The sequence below is a fragment of the Schistocerca serialis genome, chromosome 4 (genome assembly GCF_023864345.2).
Source record: "Schistocerca serialis cubense isolate TAMUIC-IGC-003099 chromosome 4, iqSchSeri2.2, whole genome shotgun sequence".
Taxonomy (NCBI): Eukaryota; Metazoa; Arthropoda; class Insecta; order Orthoptera; family Acrididae; genus Schistocerca; species Schistocerca serialis.
Window position 1 is genome coordinate 222,727,872 of NC_064641.1, and position 15,237 is coordinate 222,743,108.

The window sequence follows — 15,237 nt, forward strand, 5'->3', positions numbered from 1 at the left end:
TCTAGAGGAATTAGCTGCTTTTGTAATATGGTAGGGTATTGAGGATGAGGAGGAGGGGTGTTATACATCATTTATTGGTGTCTGCTTTATTCCACGTTATTGGTGGAAACAGACATCTTTTCGTATCTCGTTCAGCAAAAGCACAACACCCTGAGGAAGCCCATTTGCAACAGTGGCCGAAGTGTTGGAGAATTTTACACACTGAAAATGCACTCACACCCAGAAGAATTTTATTGACAGTGATAACGGCCACAGAAGACTACACTTAGAATGATCTGTTTTGTTGATCAAATGACTCTTTGTAATTCTTGTGTTTGGCAGCTACATTAATCAGATATACTTAAGTCATTCTCAAACTGTAAAAATATATAAGTTAAGGATATCAGAAACAGAAGATTTAGTGTGATATTAAAAGCTGAATTTTTTTTTTGTACGAACTGCTTACAATATCTGCTGCTTTTTTGCATGAACTGCTTACAATATTTATATATTTGCATGAGACCTAATGTGTCTTATATAGTAAAATACATTTTATGAGCCCAAGATGAACCCTTATCCTTATTTTTATAATGCAGCTGTAGATATAGTTATGATAACAAAATCATAAGTACCAGTAATTAATATTTCCATAGTTCATTGTAAGAAATCTCACTCACAAAGATTTATTAATAGAAGGTTTCACAGTCGCATCCCTGACAGTTTTTTCATGGTACTCTTCATCCTGTAGTTTTCCCATGTGCCTTATGCAAGCTATCCCTGCAGATGTTGAGATGTCTGTCGCTTATTGTCTACTGCCATGTGTGTGTGAACCTTCTCAACATGTACGGTTCTGAGTATATTGTTCTTGTCCACAGTATATGATTTTGCCGGAGGTAAGACCAGCTCTGTTGTGCTATAATGACAGTGGTCCAACAACATTGTGTCCATGCTGCTTTGCAGTTTCATCTGTCTCATAAGTTCTGTCTGCAGGCTCATGATTACTGATAAGTACCAGCAATTCTGCTCTGGTCTGTTATGAACTATGGGGTATTGTGTTAGAAGTTTGCAGGGAAATTGGCAACAATTGTTGTTTAAATCATTTTTAAGAATACTGTATGTCATTTCAGAATGGTAATCTTCAAAATTCTTAGCCTTTGACACATTAAAATCAGCGTACTCTGTAGAATAAAGCCATGTTCTGCTGACCCAACGTGAAGCACTGTAAGTCAATTACTTTTGCCAACTTTAAGTTCACCGTACCCATTACTCATTGTGTAGCACATTCCCTTTCTGTGCTTTTGATTGATGTATGTTTCATCTATGTAATGAATTTGAGATATGTTATCTTGTTTGATCTCGTGCATTGTTCTCAAAAACACAGTTCCCAGACCTGCAGTACCACTATGCTTCGTTAGCAGTTTCTTCCTGTCGCTCTTTTCTGGTACCCAAAACCCATATCTTTAATTATCCTCAGTGTGGTCCATTTGCTCCTTTCAAAATTTTTGGCTTTATTCATAAGCAAAAGTAATGTTTCTGCTGATGGATATTCATCTTTAGCATACATGTTGAATACAATCCACCACAAAATGTTTTTCATTAAGCCATCTAGATCACCCGCTTTTTTGCAGTTTTATTGCTTGCATTATCTCATTCGTAATTCTCTGTACAGTCTTTAAGCCAAACTCACCAGCTTCTGCCATCTACCTCTGACATTTGGCAATGGCAAGACACATGCTGTATGACAGCTAAGATCCAATGAAAGACTGTCTTCTCGAGTGCTGATACATACGTAACACTGTGCCTCTTGCTTGCTTGTACAGCACATGATGTGACTGCTTCCTACCACTCACAATGAAGGCTATGAATGCAAAATAATCACTCAGTTCTGAACTCCATAACTGAAATGAATAATTAGCCTCAAGAACACAGAATGAAGACAACAAAGTCACTGACAGTTCACTTTCTCTGACTGCTGCTGCGGTGATATAGTAACTCTAAGAAATCTTCTTGTGGTTTCTGGCTGCTGTAATAAGTGATAGCCACTATAAAGCATATAAAAAAATGTTCCTAGAGTTCTTATTTTTTACAGGCAGAGCTTAGATCCTGCAGCATGCATATAAATTTGTTGAATGATTCATTGGAAATCATTTCTATAAAATTTTAAGTTTAGCTCTTGTTAGATTTCTGCGGATTATGTATACTTGCGTCTTCTTAAATCAGAGAGCCTGGATTTATAATAAGAGGCATGAGTGACTTCTTTCATAAACCTCTCAGATGAGGCTTGCATTTATCCACAAATTAAATTCTGTGGAAAAAGAACATAACAGTCAATATTATGAAAAGGATAGGGTGCTATTCATGATATAGTGGAGATGTTGAGTCGCAGACAGGCACAACAAAAAGTCTATTAAACATGTAAGCTTTTGGCCAGAATGCCCTCTGGTCTTTTTGTTGTGCGTGTCTGCGACTCAACATCTCTGCTGTATAGTGAGTAGCAATCTGTCCCTGGTCTTCTTCCTCTTAAATATCTTCCCTACTATAATGCATATTTGCTTAAATGACAAAATTTGTCAAATGTGTGAAGTTGTTCAGCTGTTAAGACAGAGGACTGATATTTAGAAGTGAGGTTCAAATCCCCATCCAACCATTGAGACTTAGGTTTTCTGTAAGGCTCCTCAATTACTTCAGGTGAATTCCAACATGATTTCATCAATGAAGCCAAGACATTCTCTCACACAGTCTTCTTCAAGTGAACTCTTGTACCGTTTATAATGATCTTGTCAAGAAAGTAAAACCTGCTTCACTTATTTTTCTCTTTCTAAAGGTGTATCTGAAAGAAATTGCATTAATGAAAGACACCATTGGTAGAAACAAAAAGACTATAAATAACCCTGGTTACATTTACAGATAGTGTGTGTAATTTTAGAGAAACTATATTTCAGTCATGTTCAGAATTCTTTATCCACTATACAAAAATTTAATTTTATAAAGGATTGGCTGTTGTTTTATATTGCTGTCCTTAGTTATTCATTGTCATATTCATAATAAAAATAATAATGAGATCTTTTGTGAATTATAAACTGTGAAAGAGGTTTGGAATGATGGGTACCATAAGATAAATAAATGTTGATGCTTTCAAAACCATAGTTCTCTTTTTCTTGGATCTGAAGAGATAAATAAATAGAGGAGAATGTGAAAACAGAAAGTCATTTGTCAAGAAAGCATTCAAAGGGAGTCTTGATCCAGTAGTCACCATCTGCATCCTATATATCCAACTGTATCTTCTTGTATTAATGAAATACTGGTAAATCATTAAAGACATACAAAAAATGGAAAGAATAAAGGTAAGCACTCATGGTATAATTGTACCGAGCTATCTGTAGCAATGAAATCAAGTTCAAAGTTGTTGCTCAGCAGATGGATGTTTTTATTGTTGTCGTCGTCGTAGTTTCGTCGTTGATATACCTTGCATACTTAAAATCTTCATGTGACTGCTAGATCGAAACAAGGCTATTGGCTATTGTTTTTCCTTAGAAGTATCCTAGTAACACTGCCAGTGGCCATGGAGTATAATCTCTTCTACTGTCATTCGTTTACTGCTACCTTCTGTGAAGCCACAAAACTGAGTGACTCTGGCCAGTGTGAGGAGATGTAGAGCACAATCCTTCATGCTATTCGAATCAGCAAACTTTGAAACTTTTTGTACATTTTTCGTGTAAAGTATTTTTAACTGTTTGTTTCTATAATTGAGGTATGAACATATTCTAAAGCAATTTCACAAGATTCCTGGTAATGAATAGCCAGAACATGTGTATATATTTGATTGAAGCTTTGTGTTTCAGGGGTGCAAATAGCTTTTTCTGTGATGAGTGTGGTTTAAATTTTAAGCTCAGAACATCCTTGCAGAAACATAAAGTAAATCGTCATGAGAGGCACGAGAGCCTTTTCACATGCGATGAATGCTCGAAAACATTTACGAAGAGAATACATCTAACTAGGCACAAAATATGTTTTCATCGGTTTGAAAGGAAATTCTTATGCCAGGTAAACAACCTACTGCATAAAATAATTAATATATTTCTGTTATTATTAAAAACACTGAATTTTTATCACCATTTTCTTTTGCAAAAATATGCTGCTTTTTTTTGTTATTTGTATTGCAGTAAATTTAAAATAGAAGAAAAATTTATACTAGGGCAGAACTTTTTGAACTTTCGATCATTTTTCTTGGGCCATCCCCCAGTGTTGTTCCATTTCACTTTAAAATGAGCTGTGTGAAATTTGGGTTTAGTAGGATAAGGAAAATCCTGGAAAAAAATGCCAACTTTGCAAAATATTACTTCTACATGATAAATTCATAACATAATGAATGTGTATTTTAGTTCTGTTTCGTGAACTGAAAGCATTCTCATTTCACAGTTCTTACTGGTAAAGTTTCATGTGGGGTTAGTGACCCCATGACAGATAGAGGAGTTCAGAGCGATCTGAACCAAACCCTTTAGCTACACAGCTCAACTCGGTCCAGTAGTTCACTTTGATGGAAAGGTATATGTTGCAGCAAGTACAATGACTTCCTCTTTAGTTTGTAATATATTTGCTTGAGCATGATTCACGTGAGATAAATGGAGTTAATGTGCTATCTGTCAAAGAAATATTCAGGATTTCATCTTCTTCTTTTTTGTTCTCTTCCCCCTCTCTCCCTACCACCCTCAGCCTCCTCTTTTTAGAGGAGTGTCACACTTGCTGTTTTGGAAGTGACAATTTATCGGGAAAAATCATGAATTTTGACATAGTATCATAGTAACTGTGTATCAAAATTAGGAGCTATGTATTAACAGTGGAGGCAACTTCAAAAATATGCTGGAAGAATGCCAGAAATTAATAATTGAAAAGAAACAGTGTCCACCCACCCACACGTGTGAACTGGGATCAAGCAAGTAAAAATTTCAGCAATTCAGTATACTATGTATTTATAGTGAAAATTAATCTAAATAAAATAAAATAAAAATCCACTACACATGCATGCTGCTAATTATAGGAATATTTCAGTTGATTAACTTGTTGCAGAATACAGCAGGCAAAAGTTGTCTATGAAAGTAGGGATGTTGAAGCTTGATTCTGTGCCCATACTGAAACCAATGCAATTATTTGTATGTTGCTCCACAGTTACAGAGTTAGAGTCAGTGATTCACACAGCTCCCCCCCATGTCCCAAAGAACGGAGTCCTGCAGGACTCTGTACTGAGTATCCCACTCTTCTTAGTGGCCATTAATGGTCTTGCAGTGGCAGTCAGGTCCTTCGTATCACCCTTTTCGTATGCTGACGACTTTTGTATCTCCTTTTGCTCCTCTACTGTTGGTGTGGCTGAATGTTGACTGCAGGGAGCCATACAAAAGATGCAGTTTTCAGCCACCAAGACTTGCGTCATGTACTTCTGTCATTGTTGTATTGTCCACCTACAACCAGAACTTTACCTTGATGACCGACTATTTCATGTAGTGGAGACTTATCGCATTTTAGGACTGGTTTTCGATATTTGCTTAACTTGGCTTCCACATCTTCATCAGCCTAAGGAAAAGAGTTGGCGGCATCTAAACTTTCTTCAAAGCCTGAGCCACACCGACTGGGTTGGCAGATCGGCCTACATTGCTGCAGCAGTACAAAGTCCTCATGCAGTCCCGTCTTGCCGGATATGGGAGCCCTGCATATGGCTCAGCATCACCCTCAGCACTGCGGTCACTGGACCCTAAACACCACTGTGGAGTTTGACTTGCGACGGGAGCTTTCTGAACAAACCCAGCAGACAGCCTCCTCTTGGAAATTGGGAGTACTTCCATTGCGGCTCAGGTTTCAACAACTGCTTGCACATTATACTGACCACTTTCGTAGTTTGTTTCAACATTTAAATTACAGTCTCCTTTTCCCTAACACAGAAACCCATCTCCCGCAATGGCAGCCCAGATCGGGTATTCCAATTGCAGTCTTTGTTTGGGCCCTTCTCACTGAAATTTAGACTTTACCTCTACCACTTTTCCTGTGATCCACTCACGTACACTTCCATGGTCCATGCCTTGGCCACAGCTTTGTTCGGACATATCACAGTGCCCAAAGGGCTTAGTTACACATGAGGTTCTCCGCAGGCCATTTTTCTCTATTCTTGGCAAGTTCCAGGGCTCAGAAATAACCTACATGGATGGCTCGATGGCCGATGGTCATGTTGGCTTCGCTGGACAGACTGAACGGCACTCCTTGCCGGGTGGCTGCAGTGTTTTCACTGCAGAGTTGGTAGGCACCTCTCACACTCTTGAGCGTATCCGCTCCTGCGCAGGTGAGCATTTCATCATCTGTAGTAACTCCTTAAACAGCCTACAAGATTTCGACCAGTTCTTCCCTTGCCATCCTGTGGTAACAACTATTAAGGAGTCTCTTTAATGCCCTCAAAAAAAGTGGATGTTCTGTGGCCTTCATTTGGACCCTAGGACATGTCGGGATCCCAGGCAATGAGCTTGTTGACAGACTGGCCAAACAGGCTACCATTAACCCATCCGTAGAGATTGGCACACCAGAAACTGATCTCTAATCAGCTGTACCTGTAAAGTTTTTGGAATCTGGGATTCTGAGTGATGTACCCTCAGTACACCAATAAATCATGTGTTACCAAGGAGACAACGAATGTGTGGAGGTCACCCATGACCGCCACTCACAGGTACTCTGTTGTCCTTTACAGGCTGTACATCAGCCATATCGGCTGACTCATGGTCACCTCCTTCATCTCGAGGACCCATCTCAGTGTCGCTGTGGTTCCCACTTGACTGTGGTCCACATCTTGTTGGACTGCTCAGTTTTAGCTGCACTGAGACTGACTTTTAATCTTCTCACCACACTGCCTATGATGATCATCTACATCTACATCTACATCGACACTCTGCAAATCACATTTAAGTGTCTGGCAGAGCGTTCATCGAACCACCTTCCCAATTCTCTATTATAGCAACCTTTCATAGTGCGCAGAAAGAACGAACACCTATATCTTCCCGTACGAGCTCTGACTTCCCTTATTTTATTGTGGTGATCGTTTCTAGCTATGTAGGTCGGTGTCAACAAAATATTTTCTCATTCTGAGGAGAAAGTTGGTAATTGTAATTTCATGAAAAGATTCTGTCACAATGAAAAACACCTTTCTTTTAATGATGTCCAGCCCAAATCCCGTCCATCATAACGAAAAATGCCATTCTTTTAATGATGTCCAGCCCAAATCCTGTATCATTTCAGTGACACTCTTTCCCATATTTCGCCATAATACAAAACATGCTGGCCTTCTTTGAACTTTTTCGATATACTTTGTCAGTCCTGTCTGGTAAGGATCCCACACCGTGCGGCAGTGTTCTAAAAGAGGACAGACAAGTGTAGTGTAGGATTTTCTAAGTGTCCTGCCAATAAAATGCAGTCTTTGGTTAGCCTTCCCAACAACATTTACTATGAGTTTCTTCTAATTTAAGTTGTTCGTAATTGTAATTCCTAGGTATTTAGTTAAATTTATGGCCTTTAGATTTGACTGATTTATTGTTAACTGAAGTTTAATGAATTCCTTTCAGCACTCGTGTGGATGACCTCACACTTTTCATTATTTGGGTCAACTTCAAATTTTGCACCATTCAGATATCTTTTCTAAATCGTTTTGCAATTTGTTTTGATATTGTGAAGACTTTATTAGTTGATAAAAAGACAGTGTCATCTGCAAACAACCTGAGATGGCTGTTCGGATTGTCTCCCAAATCATTAATATAGATAAGGAATATCAAAGGGTCTATAACACGACCTTGGGGAACACCAAAAATATTTTCTGTTTTACTCAATGACTTTCCATCAATTACTACGAACTGTGACCTCTCTGACGGGAAATTACAAATTTAGTCACATAACTGAGACGATATTCCAGAAGCATGAAATTTCACTACAAGCCGCTAGTGTGGTATGGTGTCAAAAGCCTTTGGGAAATCCAGAAACAGGGAATCGATCTGAAATCCCTTGTCAATAGCACTCAACACTTCATGCGAATAAAGAGCTAGTTGTGTTTCACGAGAACGATGTTTTCTAAAGCCATTTTGACTATGTGTCAATAGACGGTTTTGTTTGAGGTAATTCATAAAGTTTGAACACAATATATGTTCCAAAATCCTGCTGCATATCGACGTTAGTGATATGGGCCTGTAATTAAGTGGATTACTCTTAGTACCTTTCTTGAATATTAGTGTGACCTGTACAACTTCCCAGTCTTTGGGTATGGATATTTAGTCGAGCAAACGGTTGTATATGATTGATAAGTATGGAGCTAATACATCAGCATACTCTTAAAGGAACCTAATTGGTATACAGTCTGGACCAGAAGACTTGCGTATATTAAGTGATTTAAGTTGCTTCACTAATCCGAGAATATTTACTTCTACGTTACTCACGTAGGCAGCTGTTCCTGATTTGAATTCAGGAATATTTTCTTTCTCTTCTTTTGTGAAGGCATTTCAGAAGACTATGTTAAGTAATTCTGATTTGGCAGCACTGTCTCCAATAGTATCTCCATTGCTATCGTGCAGAGAAGGCATTGTTGTTTCTTGCCGCTAACATACTTCACATACTACCAGAATCTCTTTGGATTTTCTGCCAGGTTTCGAGACAAAGTTTCATTATGGAAACTGTTATAAGCATCTCACATTGATGTCTGCGCAAAATTTTGAGCCTCTGTAACAGATTACCAATCTTGAGGATTTTGCGTCTGTTTAAATTTGGCATGTTTGTTTCGTTGTTGCTGCATTAGTGTTCTGACCTGTTTTGTGTATCAAGGAGGATCAGCTCCGTCATTTGTTAAATTATTTGGTATAAATCTCTCAATTGCTGTCAATACTATTACTTTGAATTCAAGCCACATCTGGTCTACACTTATATTATTAATTTGGAAGGTGTGGAGATTGTCTCTCAGGAAGGCGTCAAGTGTATTTATATCTGATTTTTTTGAATAGGTATATTTTTCGTGTATTTTTGGAGGATTTGGGGGTTACAGTATTCAATCTCAGTATGACGACCCTGTGTTCACTGATACCTGTATCTGTTTTGATGCTTGTTATTAACTCAGGATTAGTTGTTGCTAAGAGGTCATGTGTGATTTCACAATCGTTAACTATTCACGTGGGCTCGTGAACTAACTGTTCGAAATAATTATCAGAGAATGTGTTTAGCACAATTTTGGATGATGTTTTATGCGTGCCTCTGGAATTAAACATGTATTTTCACCAATATATCAAGGGTAAATTAAAGTCGCCACCAACTATAATTATATGAGTTAGGTATGTGTTTGAAATCAAACTCAAGTTTCCTTTGAACCTTTCAGCAACTTTATCATCTGAATTGGAAGGTCGGTAAAAGGATCCAATTATTATTTTATTCTGGTTGCCAACAGTGACCTCTGCCCATACTAACTCGCAGGAACTATCTACTTCAAACCTCGTGACAAGATAAACTACTTCTAACAGCAACAATCACGCCACCACCAACCATATTTAGCCTATTCTTTCGGAGCACTGGTAGGTTCTTCTCAAAAATTTTGGCTGAGCTTATCTCCGGCTTTAGCCTGCTTTCAGTGGGTATAATGATTTGAGCATCATGGTAGGAGATAATGCCTCAACGGCTGATCTAGTTTTTTGTTTTCTTCGAGAGGGAAGTTTTTATCACTCAATCTAAGGGTGGTCGTCTGGCTTTCTCTCTCAGGCCTTCGCCCTCCCTATTTTTTTAAACTCTTTCTCACTCTTTCTTTGCTGTTTATCTGCGTTGATGTTTGCCTTTTCCGTATTTGTGTTTCTCTAACCTTGTGTTTTTCGGCTGGAGATTTTAGCATGTTGTAGAGTGGCTGGCTCGTCCGTTTTTCTTCTTGCAATCACCCCAGCCCAGGCCATCTGCTACATTATTTTAATACCTTCCACCGCTTTTTTTCTTGTTAGTGCACAATTTCCTCTTTTGTTTTGCTTCTTTTGTTTTGTCTTGCGGTGTGGTTCCCAATTAGTTTTACGCCTTTTTACTTTTCCTGTCTCCTTTTGGGCATGGTTTTAACCTGAGACCCGCTTGCTTGAGGAAAAAGGGATTGGTGACCCTGTAGTTCAGTCCCTTTACTCTCTAAACCAACCACTCAATTTGTATGTTAGTATTCTTTCAGAAATTTATAAATATTGGGTCATCAGTAGTGATGATGTCATGCAGCACTGGAAAAACTTAAAATTCATTTATAATATGTGTCTCCGTTTCTGTGCTTTAGGCCATCTGTGTTCCTAATTAGCTTTCTGCATCAATAATCAATGCATTGAATAGTGGACCAGAACTAGCAGACAAAATTATTATAGGGGTTCAAGTAGCAGTCAGTCAGATCCCACACAATATCAGTAATGAGATTAAACTGCATGTTTCTAATAAAGTGAGGATATTTTTCAACAGTTTGGTTCTGGGGGATAAACTTCTTAAGACAGATCCTTCTTAGTGGCATGAAAATGAAGATTTTGCCAATGCTAGCTGTTACTGTAATGTGAAAATTGTTGTTAATCTGGCTGAGATAGGCATCGATCTGATGGTGGTGTACAATAAATAATTTACAAAAATGAAAACAGAAGCAGCATGTAGTTCAGGTTGTATCTGTGTATCACCATATGTTTTCAGAGCATAAAAGGAGACATCATCAACAATAGCAATTTTTGGAAGAAAGAGATGATGATGTTTCTCGTCACATTTTCCTTGCAAACATCGTACATAGTAGCTTTGTCGACTGTAGTATTAACATTGATACAGAAATATCAATATTACGTTGAGAGTGAATAAGTTATTGGCAAGTCGCCTACTATTGAACAACATTTTTAAGATATAAAAAAAAGGATTTTATGCCTTTTTTTCCCTAATGTAGCAGCTTAAGGGCATGCCTTTCCCTTTTCCTATTGAGCCCATATTATACACAACTTATTTTGTTGTGCACAGGCAGCAAGTTTGAAAAATAAGATTCACCCCTAGTGTATATGCTACACAGCTACTAGAAAGCTATATACAGTGAAACTCAAATGCTCATCGCTATTTGTTGCTACATTTAGAGTCTCTTTATTTATTCTTCAAATAAATTCATTGAATTAGTTAAGTGCACAAATTTTTATAACGCCTGTTTGTATTATCTGTATAGGTGTGTGGCAAAAAATTCTCAACCCACAGCAGTTTAAGTGCTCACTTGGACACACATACAGAACTCAAGAGATTTTCATGTACCTTCTGCAGTCGCAAATTCCGACAGAAAGAAAAACTGAAGTTCCACATCAGAATACATACAGGTAATTTCTTCAGCCATACATTGAACATAATAATGTGTGTTACATGGTATCTACAGTAAACAAGAGTTTTATTGATATCCATGCTTACATTTTTAATAGTGTCACTAGTCACAATCCTGAGAGCAAGTAGATATTGATAAAGGCATTAATTTAGGTGTACTGTATTTATGTCCATGAGTTCTACTACATTATAACAACTAGCCATGATTGTTAACTGCAGAGTGATGTGTTGGGATGTTTCTAACATTTTTTTTTTTTTTTTTTTTAAGTTTTTCTGATGCCCGGCTTAGCTCTTGAATTCGCTTTCAAGGAAAAGTAACAATAGGAAGTTTGTTTCCTACCACTTTTACATTTGCTAATGACATGCATCTGTTTTATATGGTTTGATGATTAATGTTGTCTTCCTGGGTAAAATAATCCAGAATTAAAATAGAACCTTGTTTGAATCTCTGGCCAGAGACCAGTCATGAAGATTATAGCTGGTCAAACTGATTATACCGTTGTGAAATGCTCACATGATTGTATTGTATAAAATATGAAAAATAAAAGAACATGTTCCATCCCTTCCCTGCATGGCACAGTATAAGTAAGATATGGAATGTAACCTTTGTAATCATATTACACCATAGGAGGGCATATTTATGTGTGTCAATAATGTCGGAAGTAATTTTCTGTGTTAACAATGTAGGAGTGTACTGATGGCAACTGGCACTGCATGCCAGATTCACTTTTATTTGAGCTCTCATGTGTGAACTTCACCTCTTATTATCTTGCTCCTTCGAAATATTCGTAGGAAAGTTGATTTGCTCTTAAGCAGTTGTTTAGTGACATGCGATAAGCAGCTGTGTGAGAAAGTATTAATAAAAATCACAAGTTTAGTTATATCTCAGTGCTTCTGTTGTTAATCAACTAATGATTCCTCGCAATTCAAGTGGTAAATACTACAAATAATTTTGCTGTTGCACCTTCTGAATATGGTCAGTGTATTAGGAAGGAAAAGTAGAAGGGGGTGGGGTGTCACAGTGTGACGATACATGCATTGATCCTTGCTGTGACATCTTCTGAATATGTTCAGTATATCAGGAAGGAGAAGGGGGTATTACAACTTGGTGATACATGCACTGATCCTAAGATCCTGTTGTTTGTAACACGTTGGCTGCATCTTTGTGCTGAAGTCAGGAAGCAGATTGCAGGTGGACTATCATCAATCAGATTGTTGTGGTTATATTGAAACTCAGCAGGCCATCTTTCTCTCTGGTTATAGCAACACAGACAGAATGGGAGGATGACTGGATATGTCTTTGAGTTCCAAAAGCCTTATTTAAAGAGATGAAATTAGGCTCAGATATGACTGACTGCAAAATCTGTGAATGGTAAGGGTATCAATATTTTTGCATAGTTGTGCCTTGTGCACAAAGTAAGAGAATGTTGATCAGGGGAAGAAAAGTGATTAGGACTTTTCAATTAACAATATCTCTGTGAACAATAGAGATAGACATAGAGACGGAATGAATCATCATGAAGGAAGAGATTCAGGTCAAATGAGAAAAATATCAAGGTTTCACTCATGGATGTTCATAAGAATATTAACAAAGAACTTAAAGAAGAATTTAGCAGCAAGCACAAAAAGATTTAAGGACAAGGTACAAGGACTACAAGGGTATTCCTAGAAACGAAGATTGGTGGGAAGAAATGGTGACAATTTTGTTCATGCAGGATAAAAAACAAGACAGATAAATTGCAGAAGCAAAAGGTGTCTCCCAGGTAAAAAAGAATCATCAGTTAAAACGTCCGCGGAGTGCAAAGCCAATGTAGTGAGTTACAGCAACAACCTGGTTGGACCTGTTAACTACCAATTTTGAAAGAGACAAAAGGAAACTGTGTGAAGAAATTGCTAAAATGTTTGAAGTTAAACAGAAATAAGTTATTGTTGTTATTATCACATCTTGAGAGATAATTATTTAAATATGCATACATTTCAGTCATTCTAGCCAGTTGACAATATACACCCAGCTGCCCTTCTAAAACAGTTGTTTAAAGATGCGTTTGCTGTAAATTGAGACAAATGTAAGAAAATGATTTTTGTGTTGGTGTTATGCAAGGAGGAACACACACTTGCGGCATAGCAAGCAATCAAAAATTCAAGAGCTATGAATAATTGGAGGATATGTTTCTGAAGAATTATTGGTTGTGAAGTAAACAAAATTGTCCCTCTTGAGCTGTCCCCCCCCCCCCCCCTCCTCCCCCCCCCCCCCACGAATGTGCACACACACACACACACAGTGTGATATACAGGAATTATGTTTACTACTAGATAATATAGAAGCCATGACAGAGAAGAGCTGGAGGAATGAAGGGCACAAACATGAACAGAGATAACGCAGCTGTGATAATTTCCATAACCACAATGCACATGGGAAGAAAGATTATTATGGGGAGTATATGCATCATAATTGTGATGACCACCCAAAGTGCAATGTTTACGGTAATCTCAGGAACTATGAAGACACGAGAAATTCAGGAGATCTATTCACACAGGGAGGATATTGCACATAGAACTGTCCTGAATTTGTGAACAATAGGAGGTGGTCACCAAACCAGTCGTTAGAAAAGAATAATCGTGGAGAATGCATGCCAGCACATCAATAATCTGAAAACTAAAAGAACTAATGGGGCCTGGTTGGGAACAAACACTGGAAACAATAAAATTTGAAGCCCAGAGGGACAAGGGCAAGATCTGGTACACGAAAACAATGTCATACATTGTGAAGGGTTAGCACTTTTTGTAGAGACTGAGGGTACACAGAATAAAGGTAAATATCTTAGGAGACAATGGCAGTGAGGATGCTCTCTTGCCATACTATATGATCTGTTAAAGAAGAATTAAAACACTCCAACCTTACCAGTCAGTGGAATCCACTTTGTTACTGTCATAGGGAACAAGAGTAAACTGATGAATGGGCAGGCTTTAATAAGATTTAAGAATAGAGAGAGGGAATTTGAGAAAAACATATTAATTGTCCAGCACTTTCGCGTAAGTTTTGTACTTGGAGTGGACTTTCTTATGAAGAAATGTCTCATTATTATTTGTTTGGAATTCCATAATATGAGATTTTCTAAGATTAAAAGTTAAGCTATTGGCTGCCTGTTCCATTATTACCCTGTCTGCCTGTCTGTTGTATTTATGTTTGGACCCTTTATCAGCATACTTTTGTCATCAGCAAACATTGCAGTTTTTGGAGAGTATTCCAGTGTCCTTGGTAAATCATGTATGTAAACCAAGAAGAGCAGTGGGCCAAGCACTGAAACTCCCAACGCACTATATTTAATATTTAATCACTTTGAATTTAATATTGTTCCAGTCATATCAATTGCTCATAAGACACTGTTTTCTGTTGGTAAGATATGATTCTATCCTTAACAAAATTAAATAACTACCTATTCAAAAGCCTTGGCAAGGCCGCAGATAGTGCCAGCAGGGCCATTTTTATTCGACGTATGTAGTTTAAATACCATCTTTTGTGACAATAATAAATGGTCATAATTAAACTTTATCAGAGCCACAAAAAACGTTATTTAACCTACATAACTTGCATAACCATTATTGTGGAAAAAGAGGCTAAAAACACAGACAGCGTGTACAATTTTTATTGCTTAGTTGTACTGAAATTTAGTTCACATATTGCCCTCTCAGTAAAGAAGCCTTATGGAAATTGTTGTTAAAAGCTTATTCTCAGAAATATCGTTTATTATATTTTGGTAACATGGGAGGTGGGGGATCAGTCCATAATTAGAAGTCAATTGCTTGTCTCCACTTGAGCATGTTGTTACTTCTGTGTACTTCAGTCGTACAGGAAATACACCTTGACTCATTGATGGATTACGAAGATAACTCAAGGGTGGCACTACC

At 37.7% G+C, this 15,237-nt stretch overlaps 1 protein-coding gene across 1 annotated transcript in view; it reads left to right on the forward strand.

Moving 5' to 3' along the window:
* LOC126473682 (oocyte zinc finger protein XlCOF6-like) overlaps positions 1-15,237 on the forward strand; it is a 79,043-nt gene that overhangs the window by 45,595 nt on the left and 18,211 nt on the right. Inside the window, exons 7-8 of the mRNA XM_050100918.1 lie at positions 3,822-4,023; positions 11,183-11,327. Coding sequence (XP_049956875.1) covers positions 3,822-4,023; positions 11,183-11,327 — 347 coding nt within the window. The remainder of the gene's footprint in view (positions 1-3,821; positions 4,024-11,182; positions 11,328-15,237) is intronic.